The 27,470-nt window shown below is 36.6% G+C and overlaps 1 protein-coding gene across 2 annotated transcripts in view; it reads right to left on the reverse strand.

Moving 5' to 3' along the window:
• Positions 1 to 27,470, reverse strand: part of LOC117421291 (ephrin type-A receptor 5-like) — a 195,212-nt gene that overhangs the window by 156,165 nt on the left and 11,577 nt on the right. For both annotated transcript variants that reach the window (XM_059026363.1, XM_059026353.1), the window contains exon 3: positions 11,942 to 12,605. In XM_059026363.1, the coding sequence (XP_058882346.1) occupies positions 11,942 to 12,605 (664 nt within the window). The remainder of the gene's footprint in view (positions 1 to 11,941; positions 12,606 to 27,470) is intronic.

Below are 27,470 nucleotides of genomic sequence, written 5' to 3' on the forward strand. Positions count from 1 at the left end.
GACACCCACTGACATGGCACTTAAATGTTTGTTGTAAACCCTTGACATAAAAATGGATTTTTTTTCTGGAATTCTCTATTTTCATTGCAAACGTGAGCAATGGTGACAGTTAGGTGTCCCAAGCCAAAGGTGAAGTCCTCTTTAGATAACTGAACAAGAGACAAGTTCAGTTATCTACAGAGGACATTACTGCTATTGGTTCTTAACTTAAATTAGGTTTATAATTGATTACAGTGCCCATTTACTACAGCTTTTAACTTATAGTAATTTACCTTTTTGGTGTATACATTTTACGTTACCATTGTTGTGTATTTTTAAACTGTGGATTCTGACTTGCTTTATTGGCGTTGTGTTGCTTATCACATGATGTTATACTAAATCATTTCAAACGACTATATCCTCAGTCATGGGAAGGTATCCTCAATCAGGTATGAATGTAGAGGAGTGTGACGGGGTACACCCCACCCCTGTGCATATTTTGTGTATTGTCTATAGTGTTATTAGTGTTTAAAATGGATGTGTGCACGAGTGTTTTAGGATTAATTGCCTTCCCTGCCAAAACAGTTCACGTGCAGAATGTGCCTGGGCCCGACTGAATGACTAACAAGCAATCGAGACCAGGCACTGCTGCATAAAAGAGACAGGGATCTCTCACTCGGGGTTAGGTTTTGTTCAGAGGAGGAACATAAATTGAAGGTACAAATATAAATAACAATTGCTACTCGTGCTGGCTTTACACCAGCACGATATTATAATTTTATTATTATTTATTTCTTAGCAGATGCCCTTATCCAGGGCGACTTACAGTCGTAAACAAAAATATATTTCAAGAATCACAATACAAGTATTAATACAATTAAAGAGCAAGATAAAATACAATTACTTCGGTTCTAGCAAGTACAAGTATATGACAAAATACGATTCAATAACGGAGCAGATAACATTGTCAGTGATAGTTAAATCAGGATATAATTAAATACAAAATACTACAGATTAAATAACACTTGTGACATATTACAGTACTCTAAAGTACAGGATTAAATGCAGTAAAATAAGGAGCAGATAAGAGCAAGTAAAGCGCATTTAAGGAAGAGTGATAAGGGAAAAGGAGTTCTACAGGTGCTGTCTGAAGAGGTGAGTCTTGAGGAGGTGCCGGAAGGTGGTCAGGGACAGGGCAGTCCTGACATCTGTCGGAAGGTCATTCCACCACTGCGGGGCGAAGGAGGAGGCTCTGGAGGCAGGGGAGCATAGAGGAGGTAGAGCCAGTCTTCTAGTGCAGGAGGAGCAGAGAGGTTGAGTGGGGGTGTAGGGAAATGAGGGTCTGGAGGTAGCTGGGTGCAGTCTGGTTAAGGCATCTGTAGGCGAGTACAAGAGTCTTGAACTGGATGGAAGCGGTGATCAGGAGCCAGTGAGCGGAGCAGTGGAGTTGTGTGGGAGAAGCGAGGCAGAGAGAACACCAGGCGAGCAGCGGAGTTACTTGTTCACTGTGTCTGTCTGTTTGTTTTGGTTTTCGTGTTTTGTTTGTCTAAACGTTTTCTTTAATAATAGACATGCGCATCACACCTCGCAGTACTGTGTATGTCACCTTCCTGGTCTGACATCACCACAAGCCTATCTATGACATATGGTGTCCAGAAGTGGGATTACAGCACCTGCACTTACTCAGACCAGGAAAAGTACTGCAGGGGAATTCTTTATTTTTGAACATGTTTTTTGTTGTGTGTGGGGTTTTTTTGGAGAATGGAGGTGGACACAATCACCCTAATGGAGTGGTTCCACAAGAACAAAGGGGAACTTGAGCAGATGGTCCTCATGGCCATTAACATTCTGGAGCAGAGGGATGCGGACCGCTTGTTTAAACATTTTATTTAATAATAAACACGCTCATCAGCGCTTCATACCTCATAGTACTGTGCGTGTCTCCTTCCTGGTCTGACGTAACCACAAACCTATCTGTGACAAGAAGATACTTTTTATTTTCAAATAAAAAACTACTCTCTGTTGCTTATTCAACATAATTAATAATGAATCTACATTTAGAAAATCTAAACATAAAAGTATTTTTAATGTGTGTTCTCCCCATTTCTTCTTTTGAAATAGCTCTTTGTGAAATTTCAATAAAAGAGGAGAAAGGTAAAATATTGTTTTCAGCAGAGTTGTTTGATTTATAACCAGAGGACAAACCATGACCAGCCACATCAGTGCCTTTGTAACAAATGTGCTAAGGAACAAGTTCTCATGGAGCTAGGAGTGTTAATACTGCTCTGATTAATGCTGAAGAGTGTGCATCGTTTGACACTGCTCACCCTTCTTGTTTACCATCTGTCTGAAATGGCAAGTCACAGTTAAGTGATGTGTCTACCAGGGACAAACACTAATTGTTTATCCACTAACTGGATGCTCTGATTAGGAAGAGAGAATGGGACTGTTAAAAACCTAATTGGATCATTTCACCAACATGATAAAAAAATATATATTTATATGTACTTTGAACCTTAGTCATAATTAGTTTAAGTTGAACTAAAAAATGACTTTACAATCTTACTGGTAATTAAATATTTGTTTTTAAACTTCTTTAATGTGTGATAGGGGTAAAGTTTTACATTTAACCACAATAGCTTAGATTATTAGTATTACATCCTTATACTGTAGCGGATTTAAAGAAATTGTGTATTTTGCTTTTTGTTTTATTAAAAAGTGGTTAAAGTTTACTAAATGCATGTCCTTAAATCTATTATCTTGAATTACAATATAATAAGCAGAGCACAATAATTATTGTGTAAAAAACAAAACTGATAAAGATAATTCATGTCTATTTTTATTTTTTACACAAGACTAATTTTTCTCCAATAATTTATGTGAAATCATAAAAATCTTAAATAAACAACAAAGCATTTAGTAAATTAATAATTTTGCTTGTAGGTATTCATTTATTTTGTTGATTACATTCTCTAAAAATAACAAATCTAACCTCATTTTAATACTGAAAATAAAGAAAACAACTCCCTTTTGTTATTAAACTGAACATGTTTATTTTTTAGAATACAGTACGTTCTGAAGCAAGCAGTTGGCCTTAAATTTCCTGACATTTAAAAGAACCAAATTGTGCCTACCTCAGCTTATAATATAATACATAAACGTGATAGCATGTCATACTGTATGATGTCAGCAAAACATAAAAAAAATTAATGTTTAGGGTTTTTTTTTTTTTTTGGTAAAGGCTGATAATATATTTTGTTGCTGACTAAACAATCATTCTTAGCTTAAATCCTTTTTCTTTTTCACATCACTGGTCAATAAAGCCTCTCAAGCATGATCCTCCAGTGTGGGTGTGTGGGCCCATGATGGATTGGCCTGAGATCTGTCTGTCTTGGCTGGTTACTGTAAACTGCTCCTGTCACAACACCTAGACCTATTCCAAATGTGGCAGTGTTTTATTAGTCTGCATGCCACTGGATAGGAAAGAGTCTGCTGTTTGGTCTTGGCAACAAGAACAAGTTAGCCAATTAAAAACCCACTGAAGTAAACCTATTTTCACATTTTTAAACCAAGCCTTGTCTAACTGAGTTACAACAAAGCTAATGCAAAGGCTTCTTTCTGTTACAAGGAATATATTCACATACACTGAACTGGTATGCCCCTATCCATGGCATTGTACTGGAAGAACAAGCATATACATATAACTGTTGGCTGCTCTGGAAATCAACTATTCAATTGAGACTTTAGTCTACGAAGAGCATTGAAGCTCCTCTCAGTTCGGGGCCTGGACCCAGGATCGGATCCTTTTGGTACAACCGGAGGCAGCGTTGAGTGCTAGAGCGAGTGTGGCATAATGCAGACTTAATGGGAGATATAAGAATTGCCCTTAAAATATATTTCTAGAAACGCTGAGATTTCCCCACAATTTAAATACTTAAGATAAGTACAGTTTTGATATTAAAATTATACTAGTACTGTATTTGTATAAGAAAAGGGTTTTATTAAGAAGTATTTTCAGCTTTAAGTTTACGGTTTCAATTTAAAATGAAAAGTTAAACTGTAAGTAGACAGAAACCTCAGTGTGATGACATTAGTAAAAAAAAAAAAACACTGAGCTAGGGTGAATTACAAACTTAAACCATTTTCCTGTTTACATAAAATAAAGTGTTTTGGATACAGCAACTATTTCTTTCCATTCGTTTGCCATTTTTTCCCAACATTACTGTGATCTCAGGCTGTATACAAATATTATTATTATTATTATTATTATTATTATTATTATTATTATTATTATTATTATTATTATTATTTATTAGCAGAAGCCTTTACCCAGGGCGTACAGTTGTATACAAAAAAATACATATCAAGAATTACAGTACAATTAAGAGCAAGATACAAAAATACAATGACTTCAGTCCTAATAAGAGCAAATACAAAACACAATACGATTTGATATCGGGGCAGTTCGAGAGCAGATAACAGTGTTGATAGTTACATCAGGGTTAGATACGAGTGCAAGTGAAATACAAGATACTACAGATTGGGTTAAGTGCAGGATTAAATAGAGTAAAATAGGGAGCACATAAGTGCAAGTTAAAGTGCATTAAAAGCAGAGTGCTATATTGTCCAGAAGGGAAGAGTTGAGTTTTACAGTTGTTGTGTGAAGAGGTATGGCAGTTGAGGTCTTTCAGCTATGCGCTACACACGTTCTCTTCTCATTGGTCAGTTTCCCTAGTTTTGGCATATGCAGCTCCAAGATCAGATCAACATTACAGATTAGGGGAGCCTGATCCAGATCCGCATAATAAAACACCTTCTCATGATTCGGCTCCAGTCATCCCAGATCCGATCTCATTTTTCTTATTAATACAACCAGTCCCAGTTGATTGGCATTTCCACTGGGTCCTAGTGGTGACATCTATAATGACTATACGAATACATTACAGTACAACATTGCATATCTGCCCCCCTGTAGACTGGGGTATAGGCGGATATGTGAAAAAGTCGGATTTGTGAACATCTATAGAAAATGACATTTACACCTGCATAAATAGGTTAGTGAAGAAAAGCATCACTCAAACTGCTTAAACTCTGGAAAATTCTTTGCTTTAAAAGTATGCAAACGTAAACAAGATACATTAGGCTACAATATACAGTGTTGCTATGGCTTTTTTCTTAACTCACAAAGTCCTTGCCTCCCTGGTTCTGCTTTCTTAATATCTCTGTCACGGTACTTTGTGCTCTTTCTAGATATTGCTAACAGCCGATAAGAAGCTCGGTTTAAATATTACTTCGGCTATTTTAAACAAACGGCCGGTAAGCATTGCGTTTATGAAGCTTGCTTTGTTTAATTCAAATGCACTTAAAAGCTACAACAACACGCTGCCAATATCTGCAACCGTGTGCTCCATCATATAAACACATCGCACAAAAAAAGAGTACAACACAAAGCTTTCTCAACTGGTGTATTGAAACGTCAGTGCTACACACAGCTGACTGACACACGCACACAGCCCATCTCTCTTAAAGGGGAATGCACCAAAAGACTGATTGCTATAACGCTTTCTTTGTTTCCATCGCGGACGCTGCACTTGCTACCAATGCCATTACTCTCGTAGCCTAATTTTAATATTTATTTATTTATTCATTCATTCATTCATTCAGCGAGGTGGTTAATTGATTAGGGCAGTCATGTGATGGTCGGATATGAGATGTTCCACTGTATTGAGAAATAAAAGTTTTAGTACTCCTGCAATGTGAGGGGGACATTTCCCCGTCATTGAAGAAGTGAAGGGGGCATGTCTCCCATGTAAATTACACCTATGGGGAGGAAGTAGTGCTTGTGAAAGAACATGGATGATTTGCCTTTGTGATAAATGATGATGTAACAGGGTGAAGGAAGATGGAGGGTGGAAAAACTGGCCTCCCAACAGACAGACATGACCTCAACAAGATGGTGCATGCGGTAGGTATAGAGTCCTGTTGTGGCGGCCATCTTGGGGAGATCAGATACACAAGTGTACTAGTTAAGACCAAGGTTTCAACAGCAGATATCGATTAGTGATTGGCTGCAGTGGGTTCACAGGGCAGGACTTGGTACATATGAGGGAACTGAGTAGCTGTGTGTGTTGGTTCAGTCGGCACAATTAAACAAGTACAATTAAACAAACCACAGACTTGTAAAGTTTGCTGATTGCCTTTTCAAGAGGAATAATGTTGCCGAGGGATGGTAAACCACAGGGGTTTGAGCGCTACCGAGGAGCCTGCTGCCACAGTGCTAAAAGTCAAAAGTAAAAAAGTATTTTGAACATGACATCACTGACTTTGAATTGGGAGTGTGGTTGTCCCAAACAAAAAATTTCCCACTAGACCAAGAAGCAGCCTACTCTGGTTGCAGATGTAGGACAGTTGCTACAGTCCTTTTTTCAGCAGGTGTCGCTGTAATTGCGTAGTGATACAATTAGGCAATAGTAGAACAGAACAAACATACTGCTTTTAATAACTTTCTGAGATGTGTATTTATAGTTTAAAACAATTAAGTGTTTTTCCTTTTTGGAAAACAAAGTGCAAACCAGGCTTGTGACAATACTTAGATCTAAATATAAATGAATTTGATGAAGAATATCCTCCTTCCAAATCAATCTTCCTAACATCATCCAGCAGAGAGGTGATGTTCAGCTGCATCTGCCTACACTGATTATGCTTACAATTTTTCCAAAGGAATAAGACAAGCAGCAGTTTGCACACTTGGGACCTAATCAGGTAAACTGAATACAAGTTAGTCTGACCATTAATCTGCAGTAATTGCAGTAGTTCTTAAAGCGAAAACCATTCCAATTAGCACAGTAATAAATCATTTAAATGTAAGCATTCGGAAACAAACGGATGAAACAATAAGCAAATTAACACTCTGCACAAAATTACAGAGTTATAAAGATTCACATGAGTACAGTATATTGCGCAAATTAATGGATGTCCCCATAAAATGATGTAGTCAGAAGAGATTAGAGACACTCATTTTCCCAGTGCTTTGTAACGTGAGACCAAAACATAGTAAATACGTCTCAAAAGAGCGGTGTTTGGATTTATTTTTTAAATATCTGAAGACAACAATAGGATAGCGAGTTGTGTGCAGCAGAACAGACTTGATGCTACATTAAATCCAACGATGAACTGCGAGTAGAGAATATTATTCTGATACTTAAAAAAAATAGGTTGAATCCTAAATAACATTGATAGTTTAAGTTATTATTATTATTATTATTATTATTATTATTATTATTATTATTCATAGTTTAGAGTACATGTAGCCTATACAGTTACCAGACTAACATTCACCCTTTGTAGTTGGTTTCAGGCTGACAAAACTGTAATAAATATAGGGGTATTTATTATTTGTAAGAAAATTGTATTAACCAGGCAAACTATTGTTCAAATGCATCATCGATGCGTAGTTAGTTACAAAACTGCCTCTGTGATGTCTCTGCTCCGACTCTCTCTCTCTTTAGCAGCTTGGCATCACCTCAGGTCCTCCTCTGTAGCTTACTTCATCAAATCCTTGAACGTAAACAGTTTCGCTGAAAAGCACTTTTTAAAACCAGGACTACAGCAGCAACGACAACAATCTCCCTAACTTCCAAGGAGTTGTTGGCTCTCTAAACGTTAAGTGGGAATTAGCTTTTGTAATTGTTTTTTATCTTAATCTGCATTGGTTGCGGGTGTATTAGGCGGCATTTTGAAGCTGGACTTGATTACTGATTCTTGTTTAGTAACACATTTTTTTTACTACTTTTTTAATGCATATTTTCTTTTTGTTTTTGATAAACGAACATTGTTGTAGTTGACATTGCGTTGGCTATTTTTTTTTATAGTGACAGAGTATAGAGTATAGGTTGAAGTTATAATACGCAATGTTTGACAGCAAGTGGCTATAAAAAATGTCACATTTTATATTTTTTCTACAGAAGTGTTTTTACTAGTACGAATGCAAAGTGTTTTTTTTGTGTGACTGTTGTAAAACAAATGTATAAATTGCTGTCAAGCACACAATATAATACTACGTTATTCTTTGTATTCATTTTCTGAAGTAAATGCAACAAGTAAACAATGCCTGTTCGTAAATTATATCTGTTAATTGTTTAACATTTATAATTAGAAAACAGTTTAAATATAGGTCCTATGTCTTGTTCTAGTAGTTTACCTGCACTGTCTATTTATTATCGGTATCGGCTGATATGGGTAGATAACCATCGGCTATTGGTATCGACCAAGAAAATCCTATCGGTGCACCCCTACTGAATTACAGTAATCCGTCGCGTATCCGCCTTTCACATATCCACCCTAACCATTTATCAGGCAACCTCTTCAGCAACGTTAGTTTATTATCAACAGAAAGATTAGTTCAGATATTGTGTTGTATGTACTCCATATCCTGCCATTGCTGGTAGTGTCACGTGAGCTGTTCAGTGTGTTGATATGTAAATAAATCCTGTTCGCCTGCGGGGCGTATCAGCCCTGAATCTTTCTAAACAAGGGATTTAGGGGAGCTCTCGAATAAAAGCTAAATCTCAAAACAATAATTGTGTGAATATAGTAGTTGTTACAGCTGTGTATAATGGTATTTAAAACAGGATTCATTTATCCGCCTTTTTACATATCCGCCCTTACTCCGGTCCCACGGCAGTCGGATAAGTGATGGATTACTGTATTATGGAAAAATGTTTAGAACCAACCAACATTTGTGGAATAACGATTGGCCAAAGAGACTTATTTTTCACACATCTACAAAAGCTATAAAAGAAAAAAAAACTTGTCAACACAGCATTCAGCTAAAACTGTAATTGCCTACCACATTTACTTTTACAGTGTAGTACCATACTTAAGAAATCTGTTACCCGATAACCCAATAAGGAAAATATCTGCTGTACAATATTTCTAGCAAAAAATTGTATTGGTAATTTTTTTTTCCCACATTATCATTGTGTACAACACAGATTGTAGATTACATCCATAACCTCCTGGAGACTGCCTGCTTGATAAAGTGTAACTACAGCTGAAACTACCATCAGAATTTGAACAAAACTGGAAAGCCTACAAGGTACTGCAGAGAATATTGAACTATGGACCAGTCATCGATGAATAATATTTTTTTATTTAAAAAAGACCATAATTGTAGAACACAACAGGTTCTGAAGATTGCAATGCACACCACCATTTATCACCAAGTTACAATGATTACAATGAGTAAACAAATGACATTTATATTACCTTTTCAATTTGTTCATGGCTTTACTTTCCTGTATAATAAACATCTTAAACAAAGAAGACCAAAACTTGCACAACACTAGCATAGCGGAACCAGCTGTAACAATAAGGGTATGAGGAATGCACTTAAATCTCAGAACATACCAAGATGCCACAGTGTTTGATTTGTTTTCTTTCAAACCTAGAGAATAAACCTTAAAACGAGCCTGACAGGGTTTTTCTCTGAAACTACAGAGGACCGACATACCTGACTGCTATCAAAGTGTAGAAAGACAACGTGTTGCTATGCCCTTTTGTTTCTACTATATGAAGCTGTGGCCTGATTCTTGCAACAGCTTCTAAGTTCCTACATGACTCATAACCAAATAATACATAGTGTCAGACTTGCTGAGCTGCAACTTCTTGGAAGGGTGCGGTTGTGTTAAATAGTATCAACACTGTACCACAATACACACAACCAAGTAATCATTATAACATGGGGCAGATATTCATTACCAAAATATGCAAATTAAGGTTTGCAAATGTTGACATAGATCATTATTAAATGGATGGAATAATGATTGGAGTTTGGAATTATGATTCCTAAATATGATCCTCCTAGAATTCCTCCTAGAACTTGTTTTAGGTGATAAAATAGTAATAAATAGGTGGCAGTACTGTACATTAGGGTATCTGTCTACAATGTGTACATTGTAATTACTTACAACACGACAATGTGTTTCATTATTGTACAACATTTAAAATGTCAGTTTCTATGTCTTTTGTAGTTACACTGTATTTTAACATGTGGTTGTGCATTTACAATGTAGCCTAATTACCACAGACTCGCAAATGCAATTACAGTATAAATACAGTGTAGTCAGAGTAGGGCTGGGTTGATACCTATTGTTTAACCATCAATGCGTCGTTTAAAAAAAAAAAACAATGTAACAACGAATCAACACAATTTTACCAAAATGAATCGCAGTAATGAAATAAGTTTGAAGTTATGGATAATAATAAACAGCTAGTGAATGACTGAAAATGGTGACATTTATTAAAATATATCAGATTATGTATCTTTTCTCACAAAATACATATATGGTCACAGACAAAAGTATTGTCACACTACGCTTATTGTGCCTAAGCAAGCCATTGATAAGCATGTTGTAATAAATGTATGACAATGCACATGAGTGGTCAAGAATAAAAACAAAATATTGTTTACTGAAGTTGATGCAACACTTCCTGTAAATTGGCACATGTCTGTTCAATAAAGGCCAGCTGCTGCACTAACGTCTTTTTCATGGGTTGAGATTATAAGGCATGTGCATTATTCTTGGTTTAGCTCAGTAATCTACAAACTAAAAAGTCAATACATTGATACATATATCTGGACCTTTATATGAGTGATGACCAGCAATAACCATCCAAACATGTGTTTACTATGATTTATAATATGTATTTATACTCTTGACTTGTAAAGCACTACTGACTTGTAACGCAATATGAGATACTGTTGTATGAAAGGAGCTATATAAATAAACTTTCTTACTTGCTTGCATGCTTACTTACTTATTTACTGTAAGGTGTGCCAATGGGTACCACCTTTCTCATATAGCCGAAATGCATACCACCAAATAGTTATTACATTAGTTGTAATTCAATGAAAAAATGTAGATAACAAAAATGTAGATAACAAAATAATCAGGCAACACCCACACATAAGGCTGTGTGGTCCAGTGGTTAAAGAAAAGGGCTTGTAACCAGGAGGTCCCTGGTTCAAATCCCACCTCAGCCACTGACTCATTGTGTGAGCAAGTCACTTCACCTCCTTGTGCTCCGTCTTTCGGGTGAGACGTAATTGTAAGTGACTCTGCAGCTGATGCATAAAGGCGTCTGCTAAATAAACAAATAATAATAATAATAATAATAAATAATCTAAACAAGCAAATAGACTATGTAGTTAAACATATTTAACCGCTCCATAAAAAATTAAATTGGTAGATAGCCTATAAACCCACCTTAACTACTGAATGGCAGCAAATTATTACATTTCTATTGGAGACTCCACTTGCGAGATTTAAAATGAGATTGTTCACAGGATTTAAAGCTATATTACAGTTAGCTAGGGAGAATTTAAAACAGAATTGCAAATTGTGGCAAAATGTAAAAAAATAACTAGTTACACAAAAACCCCAGAAGAATGTGACCATGACCATAAGGATTTCATTGTGGAAGGCAGCAAAGGAAATAAGGTACAACTTAATTTGTAAAAAGAAAGCCCCCCCCCCCCCCCCCCCCCCCACAAAAAAAAACAGCTAAAAAATAGCTAGAAATAAGCACAGAAAAATGAAATGAATAAAAACAGAAAAACAGAAGCCCTAAACATATTGGACAAGGGGCATGCCAGTAAATCTGCAAAAATATTAAGTTACAAGAAACTTGGCTTTTTTGGAGGGCTGTTTGACATTTGTGGGTCCAATTAAATGTCACTGAATATTTAAATCACTAAAATATGGTGATACAGAAACTTTCAGAGAATAAAGCACATCTGGACTGATTTTAGTTTTAATAAAATTGGTAAACAAATGACATATTTTTTTGCTGATTTAAACAATGGCAAAACTGTAATTAGATGAATCACCATTTAAATACATATGACATTCTGTCATGTTTAATGAATCTGCAACATAACAGACAGTAGTTTTGAACTAACCTTGACAAGTGCTGTTTCTCTCTTCGTAACCTGGGCGACACATGCACTTCCCGATGGGCACCAGCCACTCCCCTTCAGCGCTGCAGTGCATCTTGGGAGGCTCCTCTGCCACTGAGTTGTTGACGCAAGACCCCGACACCTCTAGCAGCTGAGAGGAATCGGCCCCAGTGATGGTGTCCTGGAACAGGGCTAAGTTGCTGATTACTGAGGGGCATTTTTTGTAGTACACGCGCACAGAGACAAGAGCGATGCAGGCACCCACATCCTGGAAAGCCAGGTAAAAGCCTTTTTTCGTCAGCGGTCCTACGTCCCTCACCTCAGTGTTCAGTTTCATGATCCTGTCTCCGAGGTCCAGCTCCGTAAAGCTCTCGTCTGCCGCGATGGTATCAATTTTGGAGTACTGGCTCTCTCGGACATTTCTGTTTTCCTCATCATCCGATTCATAGTAGTACATGTTGAAGGTCTCTTTGCAGGTGCCTAGGCCCCCAGGGAGACTGTTGCAGTCCCTCAGGGTGAACTGGAGTTCTATGAATACCCTCTGGGCACCTTCTTTGAGGATCCAGTTTGTCTGTAGCCAGTTGTTTTGGTTATGCTCCATGACCTTGCACACTTGGTATGTGTGAATTGGCGTGTAGTTCTCATCCACTTCTCCAATCTCTTCCCACTGTGGGGCATAAAGTAAAATAGACATTACTCTCTGTTCTGTTAGTTTGATTTACACATGATCAATGGTTAGAAATTACAGGGGTTAGAAATTATAGACATTAAGAGATTAAAACATAGATACACATAAAATACATACTTTTGTATTTAATTTTTTTTTAAATCAGTCTGATTCAAAGGTATCAAAGTATGTCCAATACAACAAAGGAAGCAGTAAAAGCAAAATAAACAGCAAGCAATGTGGTCTCTGTAGATTATCTAATAAGATGCTGATCTATACTGCTTTATTATAAAACAGGTTTGCATAAAATAGGTTATTTATTTTGGTTAAGCATTGGAATATGTTTTATTTATTTAAATTGCAGCATATCGCTTTTTCTCCAATACAGATTAGGAAATATAAGTAATAGTATTAAATAGTATTAAACAACAAACATAAAACAAGCCTGGATCTGTCATAACTTCCATGACATCTTTCATAGTCCTCTGATTGACACAACTGTTGTTATGCAGCATGCACACAAACTTATATGGACACTCCATGGTCATGGTTGTGTATTTCTTAACAATTTGCTAATAGAAATAAAGCAAATGAATCAACATTACATTACAGGCAGCTGCTTTGTACTAAACCATTTATACATGACCTAATTCTGGTTGAGAAAGAATCCCTACACACGATGCAACCACTTTAATCTTATCCTACATCATAGCCACCAAGTTAGCAATACACTTAACACCCTCTGAAACATGCAAAGTCAAGGGTCTGCTTTATAACAAATACTCATAATGCCCCGAACCATCTTCAGTGCAGTATAGGACTTTACAATGAAATCAGTTGAGACTTATCAAGTTTGTTAATACAAAAAACTATTAACAAAAAATGAAAACAATAAACTAACAAATATTATTTACTATTGTGCAAAGGTCTGTACTTTAAAGACCATGTTCTGAAACTATAAAATGAGTATGGTTTGGTTGTGTTGCCATATACTGTACAAGCACAGTCTGTCAATAGCTAACTTAAATGTCAAATGTTTTCCATGCTTGTATTATGATTGTTTGTCATCCACTAAAAAAATATGGTTCCACACTAATGTATCATTATTATAAATATATTAACTATATTATTTATTGAAATTAAAATAGAATCACTAAAATAGAATAAAATAGAAACAATGTATTTGTAGCAGTAATTAAAAAACTGAGACAAAGTAGAAATGACAAAGCAACACACTATCCCCAATAACACCTGCAGACCTGGAGAAGCTAAAAAAAATCTGAAGCCCTCAACCCAAACACAGCTTGGGGATTAGTTAGAAACATATGGTTTATACAGAAATGCACTTAACATTTTAATAAATACATGCTATATTTACAATTAAACGTATGTTAATATATAAAATAAACATGTTTAAACACATTTTATTTACATTACACTGGAACTATTTTTTGTGCATAGTGATTACTGTTATTGAACCTATTTTTTTAATTTGCTGTGTTCATTTAAAAAGTAAATAAATATAGTCATTTTAAATTTGATTTATAATAGCATTAAGGCACTCCAGGGGGTGGGTTAACATGAGATAACTGCACACTGAGGGGTTAAAGGCCCTCCACTTCGCGTCAGGCCTTATAACGACCTAACTGTGCGGTTATCTCATGTTAAACCACCACCTGTTGTACCTTAAATCTTTATCAACTTTAGTGCAAATGTTTCAGCTACATAAAGTTCTTTAACATGACTGATTCAGTGGAAACAAGTTTCACTGTATGTAGTTACTATACAGTGTACTACATTAACACTCAAAACAGTATTTTCATACTATTAAAGATACAGATACAATACTGTAGCTATTTGTAAAACCATTCACTCCAATTGCTTGCATGTTTTCAGCAAAAGTCTGTTTCACCAAATGTATTATGATTCATGTTGTTGCACCATACCTGAAATTACTTTGCAGTTTTAGAACAGTAATTCATGATTATTGGTATGCATTTTTTTGGTTTAAGTATTGGATTATGTTATGCAGATCACTTTAAAGAGGATTAAACTGCAAGTGTTTTTTTTTTGCTAAATTAAGGAAATGCAATGTACATTTGTGACAGAAATACAAAGACTCTTGGTTGTAAATCTCCCCCCCCCCCCCCCCCGACCTGTGAGGGCGCTAAGCAGTGAGTTCTTTGGATGGGCTGGTCTGACAGCTTTCCCAGGGTCGGGAAGTTGGCCAGTCTGGATGAAGGTGAGACTCTGTTGCATTAACGCATTGACCCGGAAGGGAAACGACGTGGCAGCTGCAGATTGGAGAGGCGGTTGCACTCGTTTACCAAGGGGACATGTGTGACAGCATAAAAGGGGGCGCAATCTGTTCCTTCGTGTTGGTTTTGTATTTTAACCTAGAAGGACTGTGAGAGACCCCAGAGAATGTAGCAGTTTCGTGAGTGTTTTGTTTGTTTTGTTCTGTCTGTTAGTAATTGTCTTGTCTGTGAATCACCAGACAGCTAAAGCCTGCTGCACACAGCCCAACTCAAGCCATCCCAACTCATCTCATCTGAATATGCACAGATTTTGCGATCAGTTGTGCTCAGTTTTGGTTTGACGTCACAATTGAGTTTTTCCCGACTGGGTGTCGCACACTACTAAGACTGAATTAGACGGACCACAACTAGATCCTGGTGATTACTATGTATGCAGATTTAATTAATACTGCCCTGTACACATTTTTGTATTAACTTAGCCCAACATAGCAACCCTCATATTATGCATGGCATCGTATGCAGAGACAGCGCCGCGAGGCAACCAAAAGAAGCGCTTAGCCTATTAATTAATTGACCATTTACACCGTGCAAACGTTTCAGGCAGTGTTTGACTTGTTGTATAGCTTGTCTACTACACTTTAGCCTGTGGTAAATAAAATCCAACCTGTTGATTTTTTATTTGACTTTTTTTTACAGCGTGTGGATCTAGGGGCTTGTGGTTTGTGACCTATTGGAGATCGACACACCGGTTACTTCTGTTTTAGCACAGTAAGAAAATATAGGCTGTCAGTAGATTGATAATAAAAAGGTAAATTGATAATTTACCTTTGATAAGTAAACGCCTAAAAAACCTATTCAAATGTGCACATATCTGATATTTTTTAATTCAGGACACTTCAAGACTAATGTATTTTTACCTGTGGAACTAAAGCTGTCAGTATTCCGCCATCTTGTGACAAGTTACATGACAAGCTATGTCACTTAAACCTGCTTCACCATTGGTTGACACCCTTATGACTAATCGGTCTCAGTCAGTCTTGGTCGGCAACGGCTGCACACAGACAGACTGATCACATCTGAACGAAACTGCGTCTGAAAAAGATTCAACATGTTCAATCTTCAAATCTGAAGACATCCCGACTGAAATCTGCATAATCTTGGTTTTAAGGGCACACACACTGATACGATTCATCCAAACTCTGTGCGGCCAGTTGAGATGAGATGAGTCGGGACGGCTTGAGTCGGGCTGTGTGCAGCGGGCTTAACACGTTTCCGGAGCTGTCGCCTTGGGCCAGCACAAAGCCGGAACAACACTTCACCACTGTCACGAAATAAACTTGCATCACCCACCATGAGCACTACTGCACGCACCCAGGACTGGTGACCGTGTTTGTATTATTGTGGGGCGGATATTATTGTTTATTATTTGGGACTGCAATCCTATTGTTATTTACCCTGTGCAGTACACATTGGTGTGTATTGCCGGGGGATTATTGTTTGGTCGCCAGACCTGGAAAACAAATAATAAAATCTTTTCCAAACTGGATTATAATCATCTCTGTCTGTTTCATTCACGCACTGCATCACTCCTGCACTTGTACCCAATCAACAACATTTTAATTTAAAAACATAAATAATAATAATAACTAGAGTTGCCAGCATTTTTATAGCTTCCAGTACTAGTGCAGTATCTGCACTCTATAATGAGTTATAAGCCACTTACATTTGACCTTTAGGAGAGATCAAAGGTCACGGGCAATGACATTTCTTTACAGAGCACATATGGGTTCCTTTATGTGTTCCATAGTAACCATGACCCAATCTGCACTCTATAATGAGTTATAAACCAGTTTTAAATTTGACCTTCAGGAGAGGCCAGAGGTCACGGGCAATGACATTTTTTGATAGCACATATATGGGTTATTATATGTGTTCTATAGTAACCATGGCCCTATCTGCACTCTATAAGGAGTTATTAGCCAGTTTTGTATTTTGATGATCCAATGTGGCTGCCATGTTTTTTTTTTATTGTAGCAACTTCCCTTGAGCACCCTTTAAAGACAACCACACTAGCCAAGTTTTTACCAATTTTTGGTTCAATCAGACCAGCAGTTTGGGAGAAGATCTTCATCATTTGTGATTATGCCGTTATCCAAATGTGATTATGTCATCCAACATAGCCGCCATACCATACAACCCATCAGCTTCTTATGAACACCAGTTAATTTTGGACTATCCCTCAACAAATATACCCAGTTTCAGCACTCTGCAATAAGTGATTTTCAAAAGGCGAAGTTTTACATTTAGGCAACCCATTTTTCAATTAATTCAATATGGTGGCAAAACCATGTGACCTGCGACATATGTTTTTTCTCCCGGCACTTTCCCATAGGCATCTACGAACCTTCCGATTTTCGTGAGTTTTCGAACAAGAAAAATAATAAGAAGAATAATCCCAGCAATAACAATAGGCTTCCCAGATCATATCAAACAAGATGTTCAAGTAGGTTATTGGTTGTACAGTTTTGGTATATTTTTGTTCCTCAATAGAAAATATGAAACCAGGCAGGCAACCTTGTGTGTAATTAAATAGAATGACTTTTTTTACAAGAAAGCCATGGAAACAGTTACAGAATCTTATCATCAAATATAGTGAATGATTTGTTTTTTGTTTTTCTCAATTCCTATACACCATGCTGCCAAGTAATATTTTTTTTTCAATATTTACACTTCATAATTAAGACAAACATTTTACACATATTCAGTCTTCCTAAAAATACTCACATATCTGATACTCATGTACAGTACCTTAACCCTCTGTCAGTAGCGGACAATATTATATTCACAGCTTAAGTACTGACAGCTGCACCCATTAATCAATTTCAAATCCAGCATTAATCATCTTTTCTATAACCAGCGGCTATTCAGCACACATGTGCATCTCATTTCTACTGGCCAAATGGTCAGCATTAGAGCTTTGAAGCTTATTCAGGCTTAAATGATTATATTTCCCTAATAAACACTGAAGTCCTTTCAGTTGGTTGGCGTGAGTTGCATTAATGGATCAAGAAGGAAAAGAAAGAGTTCTGGATTCTGCTAGCCGAGGCAAATAGAATTATTTATATCTACACTGAGCTTTTACTCACAACATCTATGACCTTGTAAATTGTGGGTACATGACAGGCTGATGATATCACCTGTAAAGCATCTGTCCCCAGTAATTTTGGAAATCTTGGGGTCACAAACAGTCTTTTTTCCGATAGCTGGTGTACGTAGAGCAGAAAGAAGGACAACTAAACAAAGCTTCCATTAAAAAGCAAGTACAGATAACTTTTTGAATTGTGAGCATTTTAAATATATACTAAAAGCATGCTACTAGGAAACCAAAAATAAAACAATTTTATCTTTAAACTGGGCAACTCAGAGCCTCTTGGTATAAACATTTTGTCACAACCAAAACATTCCCTGATGCCATGTTTCCGAAATTCTAATTTGAAAATCAACATCTACTGCACTGCTTTCTTAAAGAAGCATTGTCAGAAACGTCCTGCAGTTTGATAATAAATGTCTATGTCAATTTTAAACTTCTTATATAAATACAGTTGGGTTTTGTCTGTATCAGCAAATGCAATTTGTTCCTGGTAGACTGTGTTCTTTTCATACCTCAGCAGGGGATAACACAGATATTAAGTGTGTTTACAGTACTTTGTAGCTTGGACCATTCATTATCTATGGGGCCGCTGTCTAATCTGTTTAACAGAAATAAATTATATTCATTCAAAAGGACAAGCCCACTTAAAACGTGAAAAAGTGTTGCTGGAAATGTCTGAGGTTCAGAGAATCATTTTCATAAATTCTGAGAACTGTTGTCATTTTGATTATCTGCTGTTAGGCTAGCACAGTTCATTAATCTTAATAATACTGTCATGACAGTACTTTAAAAAAAAAACTTGAAAAAAAATATTATAATTTGTACAAAAGAAATGCAATTTGCCTGTTGCTTACTATTTTTATTTACTCAAGTCAAAGTATCTTTCTGGTATTTAAAGCTAATATTCTTGTATATGATTTGCTGAAGAACATCAGGACCAAAAGACGGTTAACATTTTATTTAACAGAGCTATAAACCATCTGAAACAGACATCTTTAAAGACTACAGCACACTGTCAAATTCCACATCCAATACTGATGTCTGAGTTGATAGAAATAATATAGGAAGGGACTGGTAATCAAAAACACAGCACGTTCCTGAGGTTCCACAATTCAAAAAGCTGCTGACAACAGGCTAAAATTAGAAAAAAACAATGGAAACAGAATTAAAAGTTAACACAAGAGCCCTTCTTACATAAGGTGTAATTTCAGCAAGAGGGACTTGGCCCTTCATCTTTTATTTAGGTTGACCAGTTCCTTTTTTCCCCTTTCCTGAGTATTTAGGTCACCACCACATCTTCCACCACACCCCCTCCTTGTGCTGCATTGTAATAAAAGTCTAGAAAAGTCATAAATGCCTTGGACTCGGTTTGGCAGTCAAGCTGGCTGTTGTATTCAAGGAGAAAAGGGTATCACACATTTTACCAATAAACTGAACGGAATAGGCACAGAAAAATTATACTTGCTTTCCTGTCTTCGTTTATTTCCTGTTTACGGAATAACTGTCTCCTTATCTATGTATTTACCTTGGTCTCACTCCCCTGCATACCTTCTTTCTTTCTTTAGTCTTTACTTTCTCTTTCCAGTCTTTCCCTTTCTCCCCTTGTCTCCCCTACCCTCCTATACCTGTTGTTACCTTCTGTGCTTCACTTCCATTGCCTTGTCTCTTACTACTCCAACCACCACCACCACTCTCACACACCTCACAGTCTTTCACTCATAGCCACTGATGAGTCTGCTTTAAACAGCGGTCCCAGGCAGCGCTCCAGCATGACCCACTGGCCTTAAAACAATAACATGTCATTACTTCCTATTTTCCAGTATGTAATCAGCAGACCTGTAACCCTTTCATCAGAGCTTCAGTGAATTGGCAGTGCTCTCCATAGCTGCATAAAAGCTGGCTCGTGCTTCTGCAGGCATTGGCTCTCCGGTGTGTACCAGGCACCATGTTAACAGCAACTACGGTTCCTGATGAGGGTCGGGCAGTCAAAGCAGGGTTTCTCTCCTCTTCCTGAGAACAGGACGCCGCTCACTGCAGGGGTCCAGGTCAACAGAGGTGGAGACTGAGTTGAGCTCCTTGAGTCGCTTGGGTGGTTTCGGATAAGTTGGGTAAATCCAGAGCTTTCACAGCCAGATCAGGAGGGCTTAGCTAACTCTGAAAACAAACAGCCTTTACACAGCTCAAAACGAGAAGGCATACTTTCTCATTTTGCATGTCAACAATTGCTCACAAACGTTGTTGGCAGCATATGGTGGAAAGTGAAAGAGGACAAGCGCAGTTTGTTTTGTTTCCTCCCGTGAGACAAGCAGCATCTTTATTCGTTTTTAGTACATGTATTTGTTTATTTGTAAATCTTATCATTTTATTTACCTGAATCAAATTCAGGAATTAATATTCCCTACAATAAATGTGTTCTGTACTACACCCGCTAGCTTAACAAGGACAACTAGATCTGTTTTCTGGGCTGATGATAATCCAGCCAATAACGCAAAGTTCATAATACAATCATTTAAAAAACAAGTAACGTTATAATGAAAAGTTAATGATTATCTTGATTGTGCATTTTGCATATGATTTTTTATTTTTTTTTTGCATTAGATTCAATTTCTCTATTTAATATAATAGAGACACGGGGCAGGTTTAAACACCAAGGTGTATATTTTTTTACATAAGTTTTTTTTTTAGAATGGACATTATACAAGTCTTCTCATATGAGCTCTAGTGGTGGCTGCAATCAAAGAAAGAAAAAGAAAATGGCGTTACATGTTAGGCATTTAAAACTAAAGCTGGCGGATCCATGTTTTTTCAGTGCACGAATAACATTGTATAGGTTGAAAAACTGAATGACAAACAATATTACTTAAAAGAAAAATACTTTTAAATGGCATATTAAATGATAAAAGTATTGTCCCTTTAAGTAGATTTAACTACAGGAACAGTCTGTGCATGAAACCCAGAGTAAGCAACACAAATTATTTTATTTCTGGTTTGCCTGAACAGTCAAAGTCAAGATCAATGGGGCAGATACTGACATCCACTAGAAAAGATTCTGGGAATACTTCATCCATAAATAAAATCTTGTTAATCCAAAAGCAGATAGTGTAAACACTCCAGCAAAGGGCTCTCTCTTTGCACTGCCCCAAAGACATCATCTCTGGGCTGTGTCAGATAGTCATTAAAATGATTGCAACTACCAATACACCCAGGTAGAACGATCATTACAAATCAATATGAACACATTCGGATGTTATCGTGCATAACATTGGACTCATTCAAACCTTTCTTAGGGTCTATAACAACAAAAATATCAAACATTATTTTTACCTTGTCCCTTTTTTGTTCAACACTACAGCAAGAGGTGTTTGGGCAGTACTGGAAATGGGAGTGCTGTATTGCATATTAAACCCTTGTAGATGTAAGCTCTAGACAATGTAGAAATATTTTGTTGATGAGGGTTCTGTTAAAGTGTTGCCACTGGGAGTGCAGGATGAGTTACACAGCCGAACTTTGCTGGGGACCCTGAGTGAGGCGTCACATTGGCTCTGACGCTCCCGGGGTGGGGGATGGGAAACCGGTAGGGACTCTTTCTCCTCATCACGCAACAACGAATCCTACTGGCCAGACACCGAGCACATTCAGAGTGGATAAGAGGCAGGGCTGGTTTCTGTTCTCCGAGATCGGTAGCTCGCCCACCTCTGCTCTGGATTGCTTAGCGTAAATGCGATTCTGGCTTTAGACTTATGAGATCGGAGGACGCTCACACGCCCTCAGTACGTCTGTGCTATGTGGGGACTCACTGTGGTGAGGAGAAAAAACATAATTGGACATTCCAAATTGGGGGAAAATAAATACAAATAATACCTGGTCACACTAAATTAAAAAAAAAAAGTTTTGTTGATGACAACATGAAGAATGTAAACTCATACTAAATTTATATTCAAATACAATTTATTTTTTAGACTAGGTACGTCATCTTCTAACTAAAAAACACTTTAAAAAATAAAATGCAAAAAAAGAGACAATGCAACATATTCTGAAAAGTGCAAAGACAAAGGCAATTTGAAGAGGATTAAAACTATTGTAACAGAATTACATTTGTGGTATTGAGCAGTTAAATTGTTGTGTAGTAGTTTCTTGCTTTAACTTTTCCATTTACTTCAGATTTTTTTTTTTTTTATTAACCATCTCACTTTATAAATGTATAACACACACGGTGTTACATTAGTCTAACATTTAGAAATGCAATTACTTGTTTCCCTATTTCAGCATGAAGAACCTAACAAATTAATTTAATTAATAATAAATCACTAATTGGTTTACATCTGTTAATAACATTATTGTCTGCTCTTGTTCATTTTGGAAAGAAAAAGATTTCATTTGTGCTGGCTTGGCTGTTAATGGTTATGCTGTATTATGAAAAATTAAAAGAAGATTGAAGATATATTTAATATCTTGCCGGCAGAAATGCTAATACATACAGGCATGTTTTACAAAAATAATACAAGTGTATGTTAAGTGCCTTTTTATGTATTATTTATTTTCAAAACATATTGCTGTAGATGCAGCTTTGTCACCTCTAAAGAATCCAGTTGTCAACTTGGAATAAAACACATGAAAGGAAACACTGTTATAAAAATGTCATTGTTCTTCAAAGCACTGGCTCACCACATACATTTTAATGCTGTCTCTCAGTCTTTTTCTTCCCTCCACGGCATCTTCTGTGTATTGAATGACAAGCAGCAGTCTGTGATTAAACCAGGCCCACTGTTCACAGCATGAGGATCGATCTCACTAGAAACATGAGAAACTAATCACAAACACAAACCCTGTACTGGATCGATCCACTAAGGGCGCAGACATTAATGTGTAGTCTGCCTAACTAATGCAGCTGGAACTGTGTTCGCCAAGAACCAAATTTAGATGACCTGTTAATTGATGTAGTTAAAAAAAAGGGGGATAAGCCAATGAAACCAAAGCCGTTCAAGAAAAATGATGAGCAAGTAAATGGAAAAGAAAAACAGCTTTATCGAATCAGGAGAGAAAGAGGCATGAATACAAAATGCAGAGTTTAATTTTGTTCATTTTTGGCTGCAGCTACAACCTATTAGGCTTTTATTTTTTGTAATCAATGGTCTGCATTTCTATCCCAGTATTGCAAGTACAGTGTTCTTTTATTAAAACAGCAGTTGCTTTTAGCATTCAGTCAACAGTTCTGTAAAATGCATTATCATTTCAGACTATCACTTTCTTATATGGTGATTTTTAAACTGAAACTGCATTTTAGTGACATTTTTGTTCATACAGGGTTAATAAGCAAGTTCACTTTTTATACCAATCACTTTTGAAACTAAATTAAACGCTTGCTTGATCTGATAGAAATGCACCAGAATTATTTTTGTTAATACATGCAAATGAGCAGTCTGTGAATAAAACGTCTTCCTGTGTCAAAATAGTGTAATGACTCAATAAACTAGGGCAGGGGTGGCCAAACTTCCTGACCATGCGAGCCGCATTCCAAAATTTCCATTTGGTCAAGGGCCGAATGACACACACTGTAACACATGAAATGTTTGCGAGAGCGAGACATTTTAAATATTAGCATTGTTGTGCAGTACAGTAGTTGTTGATGACAGCAAAATACACAAGACTACATAAGAACAACGGATAGAACATTGCCTACACAGTTTCTGTGTAATTTGTATTGTACTGTAGAGCTACAGTATATTAAACTTTAAATGTAACACACTGGTGTTTTTCCATTATTTCTGCTTATACTGTATGTATTACGCACTTTAAATAAAATATTGTTAGTTATTCTGAAGCAAAATACAATAACTGACCTGATTTCACCAAAAACACCACATAAAAACACACATTTTTGTAAGGATTCTTTTTGACAAGCTCTTCCCCTGAAAATCTGAATGCTGGGTTTTGTTTTGTATGACTGCTGTGTGTATTAAATACTGTTGAGTTTTGTGGATGACAAATGCACTCTATTTATTTTGAAAGGGATTACAGTACTTGCTCATGACGAGACGTAAGATATGTAAATATAATAATTTTAGACCTGCAATATAACATTTAAACATGCATTCTCTAGTCTAGCGCCAACACTCCAATTTTATAACATTCCATGCTTGCCATTCAAAACTCGCTTGAGTTGTTAAATCAGCTTCTTTACTGAACGCCAAAGGCAGCATCTGCCTTAAGCCTGATCCAAGAGGATATCAGATGAAAATGTGTTTGTGTGACGTTTGATTTTGCTCGACTTGTGAGACACAGGTTTACAGCTGTTTTCAGTGGTTCTCCCAGTCTGCTTTAAAGCCTCATACTTTCGTTTATTACTCATGGATAGTTTGCTCAATGTCATTGTCTCCACAAGACGAATGAGCACTTCATTCAAAATTATGAAATTTACTTTCAACTGCACATCCGGCTTTGAAATACGCATGCGCCAGCGAGCCGTGTCTAAAGTCAACAACTGACGAAATCTCCTTGAGTGAATTGAACATGCAGGCTCAAAGAAACAGGCGAGAGAACGGGAGAGAAGAAAGAATAATTACCATGAATGAATACAGAGAACACAAATAATAAATGTTGTGTTTATTTTTACTTTCTCTCTTCATTTTTGTTTATTATTCTTTCTTCAGTTCATTCGAGCCGCAAAGCGTGCGTCACCCAGCATTTCACCGGGAGCCGCACTTGAACTGCCCGGGGTTTGGCCACCTCTGAACTAGGGCTTTGAATTGTGGTTGTACAATTAATTCAACATACAATGCATTTTATGTGTGCTTATGAGAACCAAGAATCCGCTGTATCACAACAAGGTGCTTGACAGTTAAAATGATACCATCTTGTTATGTGTACATCTCGAATGTTGTTTCTGCTTAGATCATTGTTTCCCAGGCTTGTTAACTAATGTTCTTTTTTTAAACCACAGAGGATGCTGGTTTTAGAAATTACCACTAGAAGTGTGCAACTGTTAATCTTTTGTTATTGAGATTTTCCATTTACCAATTCACACTGGCAGAAGGGGCATACATTAAATCAAGTATATCTATTCCCTCTTTTGTAATAATTCCATTTACAGCATTTTATATTAAGTAAAAATCAATATGCATAATAGTTTTGGGTTTTTTTTTTCAATCTTATAGCCTTCATATCTCGGGCAAAAACATACTTCAGTAATCCCTCCAAGCCAAACTCTAAAAGATGGCTGCGAGGAGAGGGCAAGAGAACCTAACAAGGGTATATATTATACCTATATTGTTTAAAGTGTGTGAACCTCAATCCTGGAGGACACAGAAACACTCATAATTCATATCAGCACCATCTCACAAGGATGCTTAATGATCAGGACTTATAAACATCCCTATTTTAACTAGTGCTGGGACAAATATCTGAATATTCGAACAAATATTTTTTGACATCAGGTGTTCGTATTCGCTATATATATATATATATATATATATATATATATATATATATATATATATATATATATATATATATATAAACACAGGATCAACACAACAGCTCTTGAACCTCTATTTAAAAGTTTTAGGCAGTAAAAAGTAAACAAACCAGATTATGCGCGAGCACACATAGTGATTTCTAATCTATGGAAAGCCATCTGGGACAAAAACGCGTTGTGCTGCTTTAGAGAGAATCTCATGCTACAGAAAAAAGGCAAGCACGTCATTTCGAAATGCCTTGCTTAAACAGTACCCAACTTCCTGAAAATGTTGTGTAGTGATTTTTTTATAGATTGTATATATATTATATATTTTTTGTTACAACTTTCTGTTATGTGGAATGTAATATACGAGAACCAAAAGGGTGAGTTTTTTCCCCTTCATTTTACAACACCATTTCCACATTTGTTTTATTTGAAGTGTTTGAAGATAAATTTCAGTTTTCGTTTGCTTGTCCAGCTACAAAAAGGCACAAGTAAACCTCATGATATTACTTTATGAAAACATGTCTATGGACAATTTTTACTGTGAAGAAACGGCAATAACAAGGAATGAAAAAAAAAATGTGGTGTCAACCTTATGCTTCAACTTCTATTTGGCATCCTTTGTTTTGTAGTTCATTCACTGGAGTAAAGTAAGTCCTACACAACTTACTCCTGGGATATTTTTCTGTTTTAACATGTTACATATTGTAAGGTCTAGCTGTAAAATAAAGGCACACACAGGGGCTATGCTGTCTCTGCCTGCGTTCAGAGCAATATAATGGCTTTTATTACTTTCGGAAAAAACAAATATCCAAACGAATATTTAAATTATAAGCGAATATCCAAACATGAATATCCTGTGTTCGTCCCAGCACTAATTTTAACCCCTTTCTCTCCTTCTTATGTATACAGGTAATAACTTGCTGTATGACAGGACTTCCAGCTAGCCAGCGATTAATTCTGTGGGATCTTTGCTGTAATACTGTAAACAGCTGTTGTTATTTCAAAAGGGTTCTCTTGATAAATGAGAATCTAAACATCCTGCTCAGGACATGAACCTGCATCTGGAATTTAAATAGACTTGTCAAAACTGAATTAATTCTACAGCACGGTTTGATGCTGTTGCACATTAGATTCTTAAGCCATGTTTAACACAAGTTTAAAGGCTGCACCTGCAGTGCATTACATCTAGAGCTTCTGATTTTCGGTTTTAACCGATAAAACCAGATAAAACACCCCCGATACAAAAAATAAATTAAATCGGTAGATAGCCAATAAACACCCGAAAGCACCGGAAAAACTGTGGAAATGGTTAATGATTTCACGTTGACTTTCCCTATTCCCATTCAAAAATAAAACCTACTACAAAAAGAATAATAAATACATTTCCCAGTGCTGCCTTCCTGACTTGCATCTATCATTGATTTGTTCTCAATACTTTAAACCGGCCCCAACTACTGAATGACAGCACATTCCTACATTTCTATTGGAGACTCTGCTTGCAAGATTTAAAACGAGATTACAATCAGGATGGAGGCTTGGTAGCGGGATTTCAAGCTGTATTACAGGTAAAATATGGAGGACTTAAAACAGAATTGTGGCGAAATGTACTAAACTGCGTACACACAAAAACCCCAGAAAAATGTGCCCGTGACCACAGGGATTACATTGTGGAAGACAGCAATGGAAAGAAGGTACAACTTAAGTGTGCAAGTACTGTTGAGTTACTACTATACATATTTTGACAAAAAAAACAAAAACGCTCACGCATTTTGAAAAGTAACCGAAAACACTAATTTCACAGTATAATAAAAACGAAAGGCCCGAAAAAAACAATTTACATAAAACTCGAAAATAGCTAAAAATAAGCACTGAAAAACACAATTAATAAAACCTGAAAAACAGAAGCCCTAATTATATCTTAAAACAGTTGTTAAAAAAAGCTGTATTCTGATGTCTCAGTTAACTTTTTTTTACAGCAGGTTAATAAGAGACAG

Source organism: Acipenser ruthenus, chromosome 1 (assembly GCF_902713425.1).
Source record: "Acipenser ruthenus chromosome 1, fAciRut3.2 maternal haplotype, whole genome shotgun sequence".
In the NCBI taxonomy this organism is placed as follows: Eukaryota; Metazoa; Chordata; class Actinopteri; order Acipenseriformes; family Acipenseridae; genus Acipenser; species Acipenser ruthenus.